Source organism: Pristiophorus japonicus, unplaced genomic scaffold (assembly GCF_044704955.1).
Source record: "Pristiophorus japonicus isolate sPriJap1 unplaced genomic scaffold, sPriJap1.hap1 HAP1_SCAFFOLD_1681, whole genome shotgun sequence".
Classification (NCBI taxonomy): domain Eukaryota; kingdom Metazoa; phylum Chordata; class Chondrichthyes; family Pristiophoridae; genus Pristiophorus; species Pristiophorus japonicus.
The window spans coordinates 1-20257 of record NW_027251364.1 but is presented as its reverse complement, the minus strand read 5'-3'; the positions used below and the strand labels follow the sequence as shown (position 1 = coordinate 20257).

Genomic DNA, 20257 nt, shown 5'->3' with positions numbered 1-20257 from the left:
AGGGGTGAGGGTGAGAGGTCACGGAGTGGAACCTCCAGGACTATATCCAGCTTGGATTGCCGACTCTACTGTCTGAGTTTACCGGCTGTGCTAGTCCTCCCTTGCCCTTCGCAGACGTCCCATTCCTTTCCCCCCCCCCCCCCCCCTCCACCCTCCACCCCCAGGTCTGTCACACCCAGCGACTACACGGACCCAGGGGGCGGGGGTGTGTGTGTGTGTGGGGAAGCGCAGGGGAAGAGAACGAGAAACGAGGGGTTTGAAAAGTCACAGTGAGTTGGAAGAGCAATGTAGTGAGTATTTATGACGCACTGGATCGGAGTTGGGGGGGGGGGTGGTCTTTGGGGACCCGTGGAGACAGGCTCGGTCGGACCACTGGAGGGAGAGACCCCCCCCCCCCACACACACACACACAGACAGACAGACAGACAGACAGAACCCCCCACCCCAAAACATGCAAGCCCCAACATCAGTGCGTATACAGAGGGTGGAACGAATGACAAAAGCACAGTGGAAGCCAGGTGGTAACTCTGGGCCTTTATTACAATACAATAGTTACGGATTCGCTGACGGACTCCTGCACAGGCAGCGGTGGTCTGAAATAAAAGCAAGGGTCCAAAAGAGGCAGGAGAACGACAAAATCTCCCCCCCCTCCCCCCGACCCCTCCCACCCCCACTCGCCGTCCTTCGGAGGGGTTACGCTCAGACCCTGTAACCACCTGAGCCAGACGCAACGTTTAATAATCTGCCGTTGCAAAGCATCACTAGCTCACTCCGTATACAGTGCCATCCATCAAAATGCATAAGGCATCACTGAATTAACACGCCTTAAAATGCATAAAAGTTCCTCAGCTCCAAACAGTCTAACACACAATAATGTTCTTAAACGCATAACACTCTTTTTTTTTAATTATATATAAACACATAAAATTACTTTGTATAGACATCACTAAATTTCCCCACTGCATTCACTTTCCCCTCAGTACCCCAGCCCAAACACTCTCTTCCCCCCTCCTCCCCCCTCGAGCTTTCTACTGTAACAGACACAGGACTCCAACCAACCAGAATCCACAGCCGGCTCCTGCTGTGTCCTTCCTTTTATAAAACGGAGACGTGCACATCCTGGGCCGGACTGCAGCCAATCAGTGACCAGGGTCAGTCTGGGCCAGACTGAGGTCAGTGACCAGGGTCAGTCTGGGCCGGACTGCAGCCAATCAGTGACCAGACTGAGGTCAGTGACCAGGGTCAGTCTGGGCCGGACTGCGGCCAGTGACCAGGGTCAGTCTGGGCCGGACTGCGGCCAGTGACCAGGGTCAACCTGGGCCGGAATGCGGCCAGTGACCAGGGTCAGCCTGGGCCGGACAGTAGCCAGTGACCAGGGTCAGCCTGGGCCGGACTGCGGCCATTGACCAGGGTCAGTCTGTGGCCAATCAGTGACCAGGGTCAGTCTGTGCCAGACTGTGGACAATGAGTGACCAGGGTCAGTTTGGACTTGATGAGGTCAGTGACCAGGGTCAGTCTGGACTGGACTGAGGTCAGTGACCAGGGTCAGTCTGGGCCGGACTGCGGCCAGCGACAGTGACCAGGGTCAGTCTGGGCCGGACTGTGGACAATGAGTGACCAGGGTCAGTCTGGACTGGACTGAGGTCAGCGACCAGGGTCAGTCTGGGCCGGACTGCGGCCAGTGACAGTGACCAGGGTCAGTCTGGGCTGGACTGTGGACAATGAGTGACCAGGGTCAGCCTGGGCCGGACTGCAGCCAGTGACCAGGGTCAGCCTGGGCTGTGGACAATGAATGACCAGGGTCAGTCTGGGCTGGACTGAGGTCAGTGACCAGGGTCAGTCTGGGCTGGACTGTGGACAATGAGTGACCAGGGTCAGTCTGGGCTGGACTGAGGTCAGTAACCAGGGTCAGTCTGGGCTGGATGGTCAGCGACCAGGGTCAGCCTGGGCCGGACTGCAGCCAGTGACCAGGATCAGCCTGGGCTGTGGACAATGAATGACCAGGGTCAGTCTGTGCCAGACTGAGGTCAGTGACCAGGGTCAGTCTGGGCCGGACTGAGGTCAGTGACCAGGGTCAGTCTGGGCTGGACTGTGGCCAGTGACCAGGGTCAGTCTGGGCTGGACTGTGGACAATGAGTGACCAGGGTCAGTCTGTGCCAGACTGAGGTCATTGACCAGGGTCAGCCTGGGCCGGACTGAGGTCATTGACCAGGGTCAGTCTGTGCCAGACTGAGGTCATTGACCAGGGTCAGCCTGGGCCGGACTGAGGTCAGTGACCAGGGTCAGTCTGGGCCGGACTGAGGTCATTGACCAGGGTCAGTCTGGGCCGGACTGAGGTCAGTGACCAGGGTCAGTCTGGGCCGGACTGAGGTCAGTGACCAGGGTCAGTCTGGGCCGGACTGCGGCCAGTGACCAGGGTCAGTCTGGGCCGGACTGCGGCCTGTATTGATCAGTCTCTGGCCCTGGCATGTCATAAAATGTCACGTAGTTCCCCGCCCGCCCGCCCTCCCTCTTTACACTAACGGCTCCTAACCCCTGACACTTTCTGCTCAAATATAATTTCCGGAGCGGGTCTGGAGAGGCCAGGGTGTCCTTTTAGTCAAGGCCTTCTGGTGTAGATTCCACCTCCCGGGCCTCGGTGTCAGCCTGGCCACTGAGGGGACACCGCCTCCTGTCTCTCTCCGTTAGAAGTGGGACGCCTCAAATATTGTCCATGGTACAAGGTGGGTTTTGGCCTGGACTTCACTACCCATCGGTCAGGGTCACCGATCCCCCCAGTCCCGGGGGAGTGGTCACCACCTGGCCTGTGGGCCTCAGGACCTTTTCCAACAATGCCAACTCACGGCTGACAATGGAGGATTGGTGCCTAGCGGCCTTGACCCCATCCCCCCGAGCACTCCGCACCAACACTGCCCCCTCTAGGACTGGGGCAGCATCGGCTCTACACTACCGGAGGTCCCAGTCCGGGGGGGTCGGGGGGAGGGCGATGGTGGGAGCAGCTTCAAGTTTAAAAAAGCTGTATTTGGAGAGCTGGGCACCTGGGGAGCACATGACCAGACTGGCACCCATACAGAGCTCAGAGAGAGATTGGGGAGGCTGAAAATGATCGAGATTGGACCCCGGGGTGGGTGGGGCGTCAGACAAGTGGGGGTGCCTGAGATTGAGGGGAGGGGGGGTTACAGTCGACAGGGATGGAATGGGGATCTTGGGAGTTAAGGTGTGGAGACTGAAGCTAGTTTTGTGTCGGTGGCCTTTCTGGATCGTGTGGCACCCAGAACCTCTCCACCCCACCTCCTCCCCCCCTCCCTCACTCCCTCCCTCCCCCCACACACTCTCTCTCCCTCCCCCGACCAGTCAGCACTCCGCTCTCCCCCCCACACACAAGGAGCAGTACCATCGGGTGCAATTTAACACGAGGTCAGCTCGATCGCGCACGCCTGGGGAGGGGGCTGAGCAGCTTTTGTCTTCCGCTCGAAGGATTTCCAGATTGGGGGGGGCGACTGTTGAGTATTAAAGCCTGAGTGAATAGGCCAAGGGCCAACGACCAGTGACGCGACTCATACAGCCCCACGATAGGACAGCTCACCCCAAGGTCAGGGGGCGCGGGCACAAGGCGATTGGCAACCGTGTAACGACTCTCCGCTGCGGGAGTGGGGTTTGTACTTACGGTGGGAGGGGGTTTTGTGTGTGTCTCTTTGGTCCCCTCCACTTCCCCCGCCTCGCAGGACGGGCGATCTGAGCGGACTCCGCCCCCATTGTCGCGGCGTTGCTCTGCCTCCGACCAACGGGGTTGGACAAAGCCATCAACAGTCAGGTTCCTCTTACATCGCCCCCCCTCTCTCCATTCCGGGGGCGGGCGGGGCTACATGCAAGGGCGGGGGGGGGGTTTAGGGGAGGAGGAAGAGCCCCTCCCCAGGAAAGAACTCGAGCGCGAGGCGGGGGCTGGATGACAGTTTTTTTTTGCGCAAACCCGATTTCCCCCGACGCACCGCGCAGGTTTTACGACTCTTGGGGGGGGGGGGGGGCGGCGACCTTTGAGCCCGAGCTGAACGACCCCACACCTCTCCCCCCCACACGCTCGGGCCTCCCCTCGCGCCGAGCCTTCTCTCTGCGTGGGGCGGGGGGGGACGGGCAGGACCCGGCGCGCCGGAGCCTCGATCGAACCCGCAGACGTTCCCCAAAACCTCACTGGGTCCTGCTGCGGTCGCCAGAAACAAAACAGCCAGAACGGTCTTCACGGGGATCTATTTCGGGGGGGCGGGGGAATCATCAGTTTTTGCACTGCTCGAGGGAGGGAGGGAGAAATAAAGGATGAGAATTAATTCTATGGGAGCTTGTGGTTCAGAATCGAATTGCACCAATATCCTACCCCACCGCCGCGCCTCTCTCGTTCTCCGCACGCGCGCGCGCACACTGCTGACCGGGAATGTCGAGTCTCCCGTGCTGCCTCGGGCAATGAGTTGAACTAGTAGCCATGCAGTGTGGGTAGCACCGTCTGTATATGTACACAATGATGGGGGCGGATGCCAACTCGGGGCCCCCTCTGTACCCCGGCTCGGGCAGAGCCTGGCGTTCCTGGAGGGCGGGCTGGTTGCAGGGTGCGTCAAGAACTGGCATCAGACGGTAAGGAGGTGCGGTGCGGGGAGGGCGGGAAGAGATAGAGAGAGAGAGAGAGAGACGCGGCGGCTGTCTGCTTGTTTCTTCCTTTCTCCGTCCCGTGGGCTGGCCGATGGAGCGGGCGCCATCCAACACCCGGCGCGCCGCAGCGAGAGAGTTATCGGGTCCACGGCTCGACGTGTCAGCTGTCGGCGGTGCTGTTGCTGCTGCCGCATCCTGCGGGGGGGAGGGGGGCAAGGGGAGGGGGGCAAGGGGAGGGGGGCAAGGGGAGGGGGGCAAGGGGAGGGGGGCAAGGAAGGAGAGGTCAAGGCACTCGCGAGAAGAAGCTACACACGCCACACACCGATCCCCACACCTCCGCCAGTCACCCCTTACCCCCTCCTCTCCGCCAGTCACCCCTTACCCCCCCACACTCCGCCAGTCATCCCTTACCCCCTCCTCTCCGCCAGTCACCCCTTACCCCCCCACACTCCGCCAGTCATCCCTTACCCCCTCCTCTCCGCCAGTCATCCCTTATCCCCCTCCTCTACCCCCACACTCGCCAGTCATCCCTTACCCTCTTCCCCGCCAATCACCCCTTACCTCCTCCTCTCCCCCCACACTCCGCCAGTCACCCCTTACCCCCCTCCTCTCCACCAATCACCCCATACCTCCTCCTCTCTCCCCACACTCCGCCAGTCACCCCTTACCCCCTCCTCTCCAGCAATCACCCCTTACCCTCTCCTCTCCGCCAATCACCCCTTACCCCCTCCTCTCCCCCACACTCCGCCAGTCACCCCTTACCCCCTCCTCTCCCTCCACACTCCGCCAGTTACCCCTTACCCCCTCCTCTCCCTCCACACTCCGCCAGTCACCCCTTACCCCCTCCTCTCCCTCCACACTCCGCCAATCACCCCTTACCCCCTCCTCTCCACCAATCACCCCATACCTCCTCCTCTCCCCCACACTCCGCCAGTCACCCCTTACCCCCTCCTCTCCACCAATCACCCCTTACCCCCTCCTCTCCCCCACACTCTGCCAGTCACCCCTTACCCCCTCCTCTCCGCCAATCACCCCTTACCCCCCCCACACCCCACTAGTCACCCCTTACCCCCTCCTCTCCACCAATCACCCCTTACCCCCTCCTCTCCCCCACACTCTGCCAGTCACCCCTTACCCCCTCCTCTCCGCCAATCACCCCTTACCCCCCCCACACTCCGCTAGTCACCCCTTACCCCCTCCTCTCCGCCAATCACCCCTTACCCCCCCCACACTCCGCTAGTCACCCCTTACCCCCTCCTCTCCACCAGTCACCCCTTACCCCCTCCTCTCCGCCAATCACCCCATACCTCCTCCTTTCCCCCCACACTCCGCCAGTCACCCCATACCTCCTCCTCTCCCCCTCCTCTCCGCCAGTCACCCCTTACCCCCTCCTCTCCCCCCACACTCTGCCAGTCACCCCTTACCCCCTCCTCTCCCCCACACTCTGCCAGTCGCCCCTTACCCCCTCCTCTCCGGAAATCACCCCTTACCCCCCTCCTCTCCACCAATCACCCCTTACCCCCTCCTCTCCGCCAATCACCCCTTACCCCCTCCTCTCCGTCAATTCACCCCTTACCCCCTTCCTCTCCACCAATCACCCCTTACCCCCTCCTCTCCGTCAATTCACCCCTTACCCCCTCCTCTCCGCCAATCACCCCTTACCCCCCTCCTCTCCACCAATCACCCTTTACCCCCTCCTCTCCGCCAATCACCCCTTACCCCCCTCCTCTCCACCAATCACCCCTTACCCCCTCCTCTCCGCCATGCACCCCTTACCCCCCCTCCTCTCTGCCAGTCACCCCTTACCCACTCCCCGTTCGCCCCCCCACCCCAAACCCATCCCCGTACCAAAATGTTGGTGTTCGGAAGGACCTGGGTGTCCTTGTACACCAATCACTGAAAGTTAACCTGCAGGTACAGCAAGTGATTAAAGCAAATGGTATGTTGGGGTTTATTACAGGAGGGTTTGAGTATAAGAATAAAGGCGTCTTACTTCAATTATACCGGGCCCTGGTGAGACCACACCTGGAGTATTGTGCACAGTTTGGGTCTCCTTACCTAAGGAAGGATATACTTGCCATAGAGGTAGTGCACTGAAGGTTCACCAGACTGATTCCTGGGATGGGGGGATTGTCCTATGAGGAGAGATTGAGGAGACTAGGTCGATATTCTCTGGAGTTTAGAAGAATGAGAGATGATCTCATTGAAACAGACACAATTCTTACAGGGCTTGACAGGGTAGATGCAGGGAGGGTGTTTTCCCCCCGGGCTAGGGAGTCTAGAACCAGGGGTCACACAGTCTCAGGATAAGGGGTCGGCCATTTAGGACTGAGATGAGGAGAAATTTCTTCACTCAGAGGGTGGTGAATCTTTGGAATTCTCTGCCCCAGAGGGCTGTGGAGGCTCAGTCGTTGAGTGTATTCAAGGCTGAGATCGATAGATTTTTAGGGAATCGAGGGATCGGGCGGGAAAGTGGAGTTGAGGTCGAAGATCAGCCATGATCGTATTGAATGGTGGAGCAGGCTCGAGGGGCCGAATGGCTGACTCCTGCTCCTATTTCTTATGTTCTTGTGTACCAAGGCACCGGGCTGGGGACTGGTGGGGTGGTGATCGGAGAGGGGTGGCGGGGAAGGGAAGGGGTTTGGGGGAGGGCGGAGAAATTCCCACCTTTCCCCAGTCCCTTGCCTTCCCAGCCTCTGCTCCTCACCCTCTCTACTGCCCAGCAGAGTGCTCCTACCAGCTGGTAGTGAGGTACCATAGGAGCAGGAGGCGGCTGTTCAGCCCCTCAAGCCTGTTCCGCCAAGGGAACTCTGCCAGTCTCGGGCACACACTGCCCCGGCAACCCAGCCGCTGTGCCAATGATGGCCAGCCATCCTGGCCAGACGCAATCCAGAGGAAGTGAGACACAGGGCCCCCTGGCTATTCTGGGCTCAGAGATCCGAAGGTCACACACACACACACACAAGGCCTCAATGACTCAGGTTCCCAGCGGGGGGGCAGTTGAGCTCACAGCCCTCGTCAGGAGAGTTGGTGCAGGCCACATGTAGCTCAGCAAACGTTACAGGAGCCTCTTGTCTATCGCCAGCTGGATTCAGTGTCAAGGCAGGGTTAGTGCTCGTCACCACATACACACACACACACACACACACACACACGGCCCCCCACCCCCTCTCCGCTACAGCCCGCAGAGTTAATGGTGGGACGCAAGGAAGCTTCGCAAGGGTTTCGCTTCAACCGCGAGGTGACACTCAGTCGCACGATCTCTGACTGCGGCCGTTCAAACTCGGGGGACAGGGGCTGTGCCTGAACAGAGAGAGAGAGAGAGAGAAACTGAGAGAGAGAGAGAGAGAGAGAAACAGAGAGAGAGAGAGAGAGAGAAACTGAGAGAGAGAGAGAGAGAGAGAGAGAGAAACTGAGAGAGAGAGAGAGAGAAACTGAGAGAGAGAAACAGAGGGAGAGAGAAACAGAGAGGGAGAGAGAGAGAAACTGAGAGAGAGAGAGAAACAAAGAGAGAGAGAAATTGAGAGAGAGAGAAACAGAGAGGGAGAGAGAAACAGAGAGGGAGAGAGAGAGAAACTGAGAGAGAGAGAGAGAAACTGAGACACAGAGAGAAACTGAGACAGAGAGAGAGTGAGAGAGAGAGAGAGAGAGAGGGAGACAGAGAGTGACAGAGGGAGAGGGAGAAAGAGGGACACAGACAGAGACAGAGAGAGAAACAGAGAGAGAGAGAGACAGAGGGAGAGAGAGACAGAGAGGGAGAGACAGAGAGAGAGAGAAAAACAGAGAGAGAGAGAGAAACTGAGAGAGAGAGAGAGAGAGAGAGAGAGAGAAACAGAGAGAGAGAGAGAGAAACTGAGAGAGAGAGAGAGAGCGACTGAGAGAGAGAGAGAGAGAAATTGAGACAGATGGAGAGAGAAATTGAGACAGAGGGAGAGAGAAAAACTGTGACACAGAGAGAGAAACTGAGACAGAGAGAGAGAGAGAGAGAGAGAGAGACAGAGAGGGAGAGAGAGGGAGACAGAGAGTGACAGAGAGAGAGGGAGAGAGAGGGAGACAGACAGACACAGTGACAGAGAGAGAGAGAGAGAGTGACAGAGAGAGAGAGAGAGAGAGAGAGAGTGACAGAGAGAGAGAGAGCGACTGAGAGACAGAGAGAGAAATTGAGACAGAGAGAGAGAGAAATTGAGACAGAGAGAGAGAAACTGAGACAGAGAGAGAGAGAGAAAAACTGTGACATAGAGAGAGAAACTGAGACAGAGAGAGTGACAGAGAGAGAGAGAGAGAGAAACTGAGACAGAGGGAGAGAAACTGAGACAGAGGGAGAGAGAGAGAGAGAGAGAGAGAGAGAAACTGAGAGAGAGAGAGAAACTGAGAGGGAGAGAGTGACAGAGAGGGAGAGAGTGACAGAGAGGGAGAGAGTGACAGAGAGGGAGAGAGTGACAGAGAGGGAGAGAGTGACAGAGAGAGGGAGACAGAGGGAGAGAGAGAGTGAGAGAGAAACAGAGAGAGAAACAGAGAGAGAAACAGAGAGAGAGAAACAGAGAGAGAGAGAGAGAGCGACAGAGAGGGAGAGGGAGACAGACAGACAGAGAGACAGACAGAGAGAGAGAGGTAGTGACAGAGACAGAGAGAGGGAGACAGAGGGAGAGAGAGAGAGAGAGAGAGAAACTGAGAGAGAGAGAGAGAAACTGAGAGAGAGAGAGCGACAGAGAGGGAGAGAGTGACAGAGAGGGAGAGAGTGACAGAGAGAGGGAGACAGAGGGAGAGAGTGACAGAGAGAGGGAGACAGAGGGAGAGAGAGAGTGAGAGAGAAACAGAGAGAGAAACAGAGAGAGAGAGAGAGAAACAGAGAGAGAGAGGGAGAGAGAAACAGAGAGAGAGAGAGAGAGAGAGCGACAGAGAGGGAGAGAGAGGGAGAGGGAGACAGACAGACAGAGAGACAGACAGAGAGAGAGAGGTAGTGACAGAGAGAGAGAGAGGGAGACAGAGGGAGAGAGAGAGTGAGAGAGAAACAGAGAGAGAAACAGAGAGAGAGAGAGAGAAACAGAGAGAAACAGTGAGAGAGAGAGAGAGAGAGAGAAACAGTGAGAGAGAGAGAGAGAGAGAGAGAAACAGAGAGAGAGAGAGAAACAGTGAGAGAGAGAGAGAGAGAGAGAGAGAGAAACAGTGAGAGAGAGAGAGAGAGAAACAGAGACTGAGAGACTGAGAGACAGACCGAGAGAGAGACAGTGTTTGTGTGAGCAGCTTGAATTCCCTGAATGCCCAAGCGCTGGTGGATGAAGCCAGAGGAAATGGAACAAGAGTGTTCTGGGTTTTATAAATAGGCCTACAGAGCAAAGACGACTAAAATCCCGGGCGAAAGATATTGTAGGGGCGATGAGGAGAAATGTTCTCGCTGGGAGAGCTGTGGGGATCTGGAACGCTCCCCCGAGACAGCGGTGAGAGCTGATTCCATCAATAATGTTCAACGGGAGTTGGACGGGTTCCTGAGGGTGTGGCGCTGATGGGGAGGTGGGACTGAGCACCACTGCTCTTTCACAGGCACACCGGGCCGAATGGCCTCCTGTGCTGCACGATTCTCTGAATTTGTACAAGGCGTTAATTAGAGCCCTGTGTAGTTTTGGGAGCCCAGTTATAGAAAGGACATTGAAGTGCGCACAGTGTAGCTTCACCAAGGATGGGGAATCCGAGACATTTACAGCACGGAAGGAGGCCATTTCGGCCCATCGTGTCCGCGCCGGCCGACCAAGAGCTACCCGGCCTAATCCCACTTTCCCGCTCTGGGTCCGTAGCCCTGTAGGTTACAAGTGCACATCCAAGTACTTTTTAAATGTGGTGAGGGTTTCTGCCTCTACCACCCTTTCAGGCCGTGAGTTCCGCCCCAGACCCCCACCACCCTCTGGGTGAAGACATTTCCCCTCAAATCCCCTCTAAACCTCCCCCCAATTACTTTAAATCTATGCCCCTGGTTGTTGACCCCTCTGCCAAGGGAAACAGGTCCGTCCTATCCACTCTATCCAGGCCCCTCATCATATTATACACCTCAATCAGGTCTCCCCTCAGCCTCCTCTGTTCCAAAGAAAACAACCCCAACCTATCCAATCTTTCCTCATCGCTAAAATTCTCCAGTCCTGGCAACATCCTCGTAAATCTCCTCTGTACCCTCTCCAGTGCAATCACATCTTTCCTGTAATGTGGTGACCAGAACTGCACGCAGTACTCCAGCTGTGGCCTAACCAGTGTTTTATACAGTTCAAGCATAACCCCCCCCGCTCTTGTATTCTATGCCTCGGCTAATAAAGGCAAGTATTCCGTATGCTTGATGGATAATTAGCATATCTATGACGAGAGACTTGAGATGGGAGACTATCTCCACCGGAGCGAGGAGATTTAAGAGAGATATTTAAAATTGTGGAAGCTTTTGATCATCTTTCTCCATTCTCCCTATTTCCTGGGGTTGGGGAGTCAGTGATGAGGGTTCACCAATTACAAATTGTCATGGAGAGGGGTTTGGAGAAAATCCTTTACTCTGAGGGTAGTTGGAATGCCATACCACAGTGAGTGCTTCAGGCACAGATCGTTGCACAACGAGGGAAAATTGTATAAATATTTGAATCCGAGGAACATACAGGGCTGTAGGGAAAGTGTGGGGCAGTGGGATTAGTTTGGGGATTGATACAGGGCTATGGGGAGAGATCGGCTCAGTGGTATTAGTTTGGGATTGATACAGGGCTATGGGGAGAGAGCGGGGCAGTGGTATTAGTTTGGGATTGATACAGGGCTATGGGGAGAGTGTGGGGCAGTGGGATTAGTTTGGGATTGATACAGGGCTGTAGGGAGAGAGCGGGGCAGTGGGATTAGTTTGGGATTGATACAGGGCTATGGGGAGAGTGTGGGGCAGTGGGATTAGTTTGGGATTGATACAGGGCTGTAGGGAGAGAGCGGGGCAGTGGGATTAGTTTGGGATTGATACAGGGCTATAGGGAGAGCGCGGGGCAGTGGGATTAGTTTGGGATTGATACAGGGCTATAGGGAGAGAGCGGGGCAGTGGGATTAGTTTTGGGATTGGTACAGGGCTATGGGGAGAGAGCGGGGCAGTGGGATTAGTTTGGAGATTGATACAGGGCCATGGGTAGAGAGTGGGGCAGTGGGATTAGTTTGGGATTGATACAGGGCTATGGGGAGAGAGCGGGGCAGTGGGATTAGTTTGGGATTGATACAGGGCTATGGGGAGAGAGCGGGGCAGTGGGATTAGTTTGGGATTGATACAGGGCTATGGGGAGAGAGCGGGGCAGTGGGATTAGTTTGGGATTGATACAGGGCCATGGGTAGAGAGCGGGGCAGTGGGATTAGTTTGGGGATTGATACAGATCTATGGCTAGAGAGCAGGGCAGTGGGATTAGTTTGGGATTGATACAGGGCTATGGGGAGAGAGCGGGGCAGTGGGATTAGTTTGAGATTGATACAGGACTATGGGAGAGAGTGGGGCGGTGGGATTTGTTTTGGGATTGATACAGGGCTTTGGAGAGAGGGGGCAGTGGGATTTGTTTTGGGATTGATACAGGGCTTTGGGGAGAGAGCGGGGCAGTGGGATTAGTTTTGGGATTGCTGGAGCAGAAAAAGGGTCGAAGGACATGGGAGAATCCAATGGATGCTGACTGCGGGGGGGGGGGGGGGGGGTGGGAGACGGACTCACCTTCTGGATCCTCCCCATCGAGGCTGGGGGCGGGCCCCCATATCCGCACTGTGCCGTCATCAGAAGCGCTGGCCAGCATGGAGGGGATCTGTGGGTTCCAGCTCACACAGTTGACAGTGCGCGTGTGGCCAGTCAGCTCCGCCACCGGTAGCTCGCTCTTTCTGTGCCAGATGTAGACTTTATGGTCTGGAATTGGAGCAGAAAAACGCAACGGAAATATTCGGGGCATTTGAAAAACTCAACAGCGTAGAGAACGACTAGCATTTCTATAGCGCCTTTCACCTCAGGACATCTCAAAGCGCTTTACAGCCAATGAAGCACTTTTTGGAGTGTAGTCATTGTTGTAATGTGGGAAACGGCAGATAATTTGTGCACAGCAAGGTCCCACAAACAGCAATATGATAATGATCAGATCATCTGTTTCAGTGATGTTGGTTGAGGGATAAATATTGGCCCCAGGACACCAAGGAGAACTCCCCTGCTCTTCTTCCAATAGTGGCCGTGGGATCGTTTACATCCACCCGAGAGGGCAGATGGGGCCTCGGTTTAATGTCTCATCCGAAGGACGGCGCTCCCTCAGTACTGCCCCTCCGACAGTGCGGCGCTCCCTCAGTACTGTCCCTCCGACAGTGCGGCGCTCCCTCAGTACTGCCCCTCCGACAGTGCGGCGCTCCCTCAGTACTGCCCCTTCGACAGTGCGGCACTCCCTCAGCACTGCCCCTCCGACAGTGCGGCGCTCCCTCAGTACTGCCCCTCTGACAGTGCGGCGCTCCCTCAGTACTGCCCCTCCGACAGCGCGGCGCTCCCTCAGTACTGCCCCTCCGACAGTGCGGCGCTCCCTCAGTAATGCTCCTCCGACAGTGCAGTGCTCCCTCAGTACTGCCCCTCCGACAGTGCGGCACTCCCTCAGTAATGTCCCTCCGACAGCGCGGCGCTCCCTCAGTACTGCCCCTCCGACAGTGCGGCGCTCCCTCAGTACTGCCCCTCCGACAGTGCAGTGCTCCCTCAGTACTGCCCCTCCGACAGTGCGGCACTCCCTCAGTACTGCCCCTCCCACAGTGCGGAGCTCCCTCAATACTGCCCCTCCGACAGTGCAGTGCTCCCTCAGTACTGCCCCTCCGACAGTGCAGTGCTCCCTCAGTACTGCCCCTCCGACAGTGCGGCGCTCCCTCAGTACTGCCCCTCCGACAGTGCAGAGCTCCCTCAGTACTGCCCCTCCGACAGTGCGGCACTCCCTCAGTAATGTCCCTCCGACAGCGCGGCGCTCCCTCAGTACTGCCCTGGGGTGCCAGTCTAGATTTTTGTGCTCGAGTCTCTGTAGTGGGACTCCAGCCCACGACATTGTGACTCAGTAGCGAGAGGGAGAGAGACCGACTGAGCTCAAGGAATGTATCCAGCAGGTGTCAAGCAACGATCAGCATTGAGAAAATCCCCGGCTGATTGAACCACTCCCTCCGCCGGAAGACACTGCAGCCACGTGCAGCATCCCGATATTCCTCGGGGCGGGGGGAGGAACATGAACCGGGGACATAAGAAAATAATAGGAGCAGGAGTTGGCCATTCGGCCCCTCGAGCCTGCTCCGCCATTCAATACGATCACGGCTGATCTGATCATGGACTCAGCTCCACTTCCCTGCCCGTTCCCCATAACCCTTCACTCCCTTATCGCTCAAAAATCTGTCTATCTCCACCTTAAATATATTCAATGACCCAGCCTCCACAGCTCTCTGGGGCAGAGAATTCCACAGATTTACAACCCCCAGAGAAGAAATTCCTCCTCATCTCCATTTTAAATGAGCGGCCCCTTACTCTGAAACTATGGCCCCTTGTTCTAGATTCCCCCACGAGGGGAAACATCCTCTCTGCACCCACCCTGTCGATCCCCTCTTTATATGTTGCAATATACGTTTCATTGCTGCTCTCGGATTGGATGGTACTCCACTGAAGAGCCCCTGCGTTCCGCAGACCCGACGATCACTCACCTTCGCTGCCACTTGCTATAAAATCCTCGCTCGTGCCTCCGAGACAGGAGTGAATGGTATAAAAGCCTTGGGTGACCCCCTGGTATTTCTGTAGTAAAACCCGGTCCTGAAGATCCCAGAGATGAACTCCCTGAGGGAGAGCGGGACAAGACAAAAGGAATACGTTAGCCTCTCGATAGTGTCACAGACAGGTGAAAGGGTAAAGTTCAAAAGCTCACTCTCCCACACACAACATAAAGAGACCGTACTGTCTCAGATGAAACCTCACCCAGGTGGGACCTAAGCTTTAGGAGCAGGAGAAGGCCATTCGGCCCCTCGAGCCTGCTCCGCCATTCAATGAGATCGTGTCATATTTTCAACCTCAACTCCACTTTCCCGTTCAATCCCTTGATTCCTCTCGAGTCAAAAAATCTATCGATCACAGCCTTGAATATACTCAACGACTGAGCCTCCACAGCCCTCTGGGGCAGAGAATTCCAAAGATTCACCACCCTCTGAGTGAAGAAATTCCTCCTCATCTCAGTCCTCAGACCCAAAAGGTGCAAGAACTATAGAGTAGTAATAGTGGAGGACTTCAATTATCCGAATACAGACTGGGATAGTCATAGTGTGAAGGGCAGGGGGGGGGGGGGGGTAAGAATTTCTGAAGTGTGTTCAGGAGAACTTTGTTGATCAGTACGTTTCCGGCCCAATGAGGGAGGAGGCATTGCTGGATCTGGTTCTGGGGAATGAGGTGGGTCAAGGGGAGCAAATGTTCAGTCGGGGAACATTTAGGGAACAGTGATCATAGTATCATACGGTTTAGATAAGCTATGGAAAAGGACACTGAGCAAAATTCGGTCAGGCAGAGTCAGCATGGATTTATGAAGGGGAAGTCATGTTTGACAAATTTGCTGGAGTTCTTTGAGGATGTAATGAACAGGGTGGGTAAAGGGGAACCAGTGGATGTGGTGTATTTGGACTTCCAGAAGGCATTTGACAAGGTGCCACATAAAAGGTTATTGCACAAGATAAAAGCTCACGGGGTTGGGGGTAATATATTAGCATCGATAGAGGATTGGCTAACTAACAGAAAACAGAGAGTCTAGATAAATGATTCATTCTCTGGTTAGCAACCAGTAACTAGTGGGGTGCCGCAGGGATCAGTGCTGGGACCCCAACTATTTACAATCTATGTTAACGACTTGAAAGAAGGGACTGAGTATAACGGAGCCAAGTTTGCTGACGATACAAAGATGGGAGGAAAAGCAATGTGTGAGGAGGACATAAAAAATCTGCAAAAGGACATAGACAGGCTAAGTGAGTGGGCAAATATTTGGCAGATGGAGTATAATGTTGGAAAGTGTGAGGTTATGCACTTTGGCAGAAAAAATCAAAGAGCAAGTTATTATTTAAATGGAGAAAGATTGCAAAGTGCTGCAGTACAGCGGGACCTGGGGGTTCTTGTGCATGAAACACAAAAGGATAGTATGCAGGTACAGCAAGTGATCAGGAAGACCAATGGTATCTTGGCTTTTATTGCAAAGGGGATGGAGCATAAAAGCAGGGAAGTCTTGCTACAGCTGTACAGGGTATTGGTGAGGCCACACCTGGAATACTGCGTGCAGTTTTGGTTTCCATATTTATGCAGGGATGTGCTTGCTTTGGAGGCAGTTCAGAGAAGGTTCACTCGGTTGATTCCGGAGATGAGGGGTTTGACTTATGAGGAAAGGTTGAGTAGGTTGGGCCTCTACTCATTGGAATTCAGAAGAATGAGAGGTGATCTTATCAAAACGTATAAGATTATGAGGGGGCTTGACAAGGTGGATGCAGAGAGGATATTTCCACTGATGGGGGAGACTAGAACTAGAGGGCATGATCTTAGAATAAGGGGCCGCCCATTTAAAACTGAGATGAGGAGGAATTTCTTCTCTCAGAGGGTTGTGGATCTGTGAAATTCGCTGCCTCAGAGAGCTGTGGAAGCTGGGACATTAAATAAATTTAAGACAGAAATAGACAGTTTCTTAAACGATAAGGGGTTATTGGGAGCGGACAGGGAAGAGTCCATGATTGGAACAGCCATGATCGGATTAAATGGCGGAGCAGGCTCGAGGGGCCGAATGGCCGACTCCTGCTCCTATTTCTTATGTTCTTATAATCTAGAGTAAAAAAAACGGCTTCACTGGAGGAGGGCCAATTTCAATGGGTTGAGAACTGATCTGGCCCGGGTAAATTGGCAGGTAAAACTGTAATGGAACAATGAGCTGCCTTTAACGAGGCGATGGTTGGGGTACAATCGAGGTATATTCCCACGAGGGAGAAAGGTCGGGCAACGAAAGCCAGAGCTCCCTGGATGACGAAAGAGATAAGAGAGTATGATGAAGCAGAAAAAGATGGCAGGTGGAGAATACACGTGAGAATCAGGTTGCATATAGAAAGTTCAGAGGAGAAGTGAAAAAGAGGGGCAAAGAGTATGAGAATAGATTGGCAGCTAACATAAAAGGGAACCCCAAAGTCTTCAAAAGGCGGGCATGCCCCAGGTGGGCAGAGGAAACTTTACAAGGACACCCTCCCTGATAAAGTGCAACATCCCCACCGACACCTGGGAGTCCCTGGCCAAAGACCAGTCCCCCTAAGTGGAGGAAGTGCATCCGGGAGGGCGCTGAGCACCTCGAGTCTCGTCGCCGAGAGCGTGCAGAAACCAAGCGCAGGCAGCGGAAGGAGCGTGCGGCAAACCAGTCCCACCCACCCCTTCCCTCAACCACTGTCTGTCCCACCTGTGACAGAGACTGTGGCTCTCGTATTGGACTGTACATGGACTCGATGGGCCGAATGGCACCCTTCTGTCCTGTAACCATTCTATGATTCTAATTGGCCAACCCCTTATGCTGAGACTGTGTGACCCCTGGTTCTAGACGCTACAACCCGGGGGAAACACCCTCCCTGCATCTACCCCGCCAATCCCCTTAAGAATTTCATACGTTTCAATGCAATCACCTTTCATCTTCTAAACTCCAGAGAATACAGGCCTCGTCTACTCAATCTCTCCTCAGGACAATCCCCCCCATCCCAGGAATCAGTCCAGTGAACCTTTGTTACCACTGCATCGAAGGCAAGTGCATCCTTCCTCAGGTAATGGGGCGATGGGTAGCGATTCAAGCGAGGGAGGGAAGAGCAAATGTCCAAACACAGAGGGCCCGGGTCTCACCTGAGTGGCGACGTTAAGCAAGGCTAGCCTTCCGTTTCTGGAAACCGTGAAAGACATGACGGGATGGTCCTCTTGCACACTGGAAGGAAACCGCAAGAAGAAAGCCCGTCAGTTATGACCAAAAGACCAAGTGCTGGGGGCGAGCGGCAAGCTTATCGCGCGCAGTGAATCCAAACAGTGTTCAGGCGAGGCGCGGTTAAAGGGTAGGGGTTCAATGGACTCGGGCACCCGCATTTAATTCAAGCCCCATTTTAACGTCGTGCATTCTGTCTCAAGTACTTCTGTTGTACTATTCCCATTCTCACATTTAGAATGCAAACTGCCTATGTCAACAAATGTGTCACGCTGTAATTGCATATTCCCGCCAGTGGAGGCACTGCAACACCTCCACTGGCGGAAGGGTGTAACTACAGCGTGACACAATTACACAGGGAAATTTCCATTATGGGAATTTATAATGGAGAAAGTTGCAGGAAGTGCACAGAGACGCAAGATTTTTACGATCTTAAATATATATTATAGCTTTCAGATATTGGTACTAGCCAGGCTCAAGACTATAGCTAAATGTCATGAGATACTCTTAACTGAGTACCTTCAATTACTTCCACCAGGGACAGGCCCATAGCCTCCTGTATCTCACAGCTACGAATGCTCTCTCCAGACACAATCCAAATTGAATAGTAACTTTCAAAAGAGAGCTGGAGGGACACTTGAAGAAAAGCAGGGCTATGGGGCAGGGGGAGTGGGACTAATGGGAGAGCTCTTTGAAAGAACTGGCACAGGCACGATGGGCCAAATGGCCTGCTCCCGTGCTGTAAGATTGTATGGAAGGTGTGGATGATTGGCAGTTCACACACAGCCACACTTCATTGTGACATTGGTCACAACACCGCACTGTCAGACAGAAGGTGGGGGAATCCAACCACTACTTACAACAGCTTGCATTGAGAGTGCCTCTTTAACCTGGTAAAATATCCCACGGGTGTTAGCCATTGATCAGGTGGTAAGCACCCTCGCCTCAGAGTCAGAGGGTCGTGGGTTCAAGTCTCACTCCAGAGATTTGAGAACAGAAATCCAGACTGACACTCGAGTGCAGTGCTGAGGGAGTGCCGCACTGTCGGAGGGGCAGTACTGAGGGAGCGCCGCACTGTCGGAGGGGCAGTACTGAGGGAGCGCCGCAGTGTCGGAGGGGCAGTACTGAGGGAGCGCCGCACTGTCGGAGGGGCAGTACTGAGGGAGCGCCGCACTGTCGGAGGGACAGTACTGAGGGAGCGCCGCACTGTCGGAGGGACAGTACTGAGGGAGCGCCGCACTGTCGGAGGGGCAGTACTGAGGGAGCGCCGCACTGTCGGAGGGGCAATACTGAGGGAGCGCCGCACTGTCGGAGGGGCAGTACTGAGGGAGTGCCGCACTGTCGGAGGGGCGGTACTGAGGGAGCGCCGCACTGTCGGAGGGGCAGTACTGAGGGAGCGCCGCACTGTCGGAGGGGCAGTACTGAGGGAGCGCCGCACTGTCGGAGGGGCAGTACTGAGGGAGCGCCGCACTGTCGGAGGTGCCGTCTTTCAGATGAGACCCTAAATCGAGGCCCCGTCTGCTCTCTCAGGTGGATGTAAAAGATCCCGCGGCCACTATTGGAAGAAGAGCAGGAGAGTTCTTCCCGGTGTCCTGGGGCCAATATTTATCCCCCATTGGCATCACTGAAACAGATGATCTGGTCATTATCACTTTGCTGTGTGTGGGAGCTTGTTATGTGGGAACTGGCTGCCACGTTTGCTACATTACAACAGTGACTACACTCCAAAAGTACTTCATTGGCTGTGAAGCGCTTTGGGACGTCCCGAGGACATGAAAGGCGCTATATAAATGCTTTGCTAGTTTGCTGCGTTCCTGATCTAAACTCTGGGCCTGGGGATTGGGGAGAAAACAAACGGCCCTTACATGTTGCGGTCAGTCAGCTCCTCGAAGTTGTAGCCCCGTATCCGCTGGTGTGTGTCTGAGGCCAGGATCGTCTTGCCGTCGTTCAGGCACCACAGGCACTGCACCCGCACCCCCTCCCAGGAGTCCAGCACATTGCCGTCCAGGTCCTGGGCACATCAAAGAGACAAGGCCAGGGGCGGCGGTTAGTGCCGGCAAAACTGCGCGGCCCCATTGCCTGCTCGGCCCCCTCGCGACGCACCCCGCGCCCGACAAGCCGATCGCAGACGTGGCTCTGTCTCTGGCCATGCTGGATAAGGCAGGTGGCAAAGCGCCTCTCACCCTGCACGTAGCAGCTGCCCCTCTCCCCCCACCATTCTCCCCCAACCCCCCCCCCACACATCCCCCTCTCCCCCAACACCCCCCCCTCCCCCCATACATCCCCCTCTCCCCCAACACCCCCCTCTCCCCCAACAACCCCCCTCCCCCAACACATCCCCCTCTCCCCAACACATCCCCCTCTCCCCCAACACCCTCCCATCCCCCCCCACTCCCCCAACACCCCCCCTCCCCCCACACCCCCCTCTCCCCCCACACCGCCATCTCCCCCAACACCCCCCCCTCTCCCCCCAACACCCCCACTCTCCCCCCAACACTCTCCCCCAACACCCCCCCATCTCCCCCCAACACCCCCCCCCTCTCCCCCAACACCCCCCCTCTCCCCCAACACCCCCCCTCCCCCAACACATTCCCCTCTCCCCCAACACCCCCCTCCCCCAACACATCCCCCTCTCCCCCAACACCCCCCCTCCCCCAACACCCCCCCCCTCCCCCAACACA

The 20257-nt window shown here is 55.5% G+C and overlaps 1 protein-coding gene across 1 annotated transcript; it reads right to left on the bottom strand.

The window, feature by feature from the left end:
* Positions 1–519: 519 nt before the first annotated feature.
* Positions 520–19587, bottom strand: LOC139243421 (WD repeat-containing protein 26-like; the record flags this gene model as incomplete). The annotated part of the gene is made up of 5 exons (XM_070870766.1): positions 520–4833; positions 12335–12520; positions 14317–14446; positions 17504–17582; positions 19442–19587. Coding segments are annotated over 5 exons (576 nt in total), but the record flags the coding sequence as incomplete, so codon positions are not given.
* Positions 19588–20257: the final 670 nt, after the last annotated feature.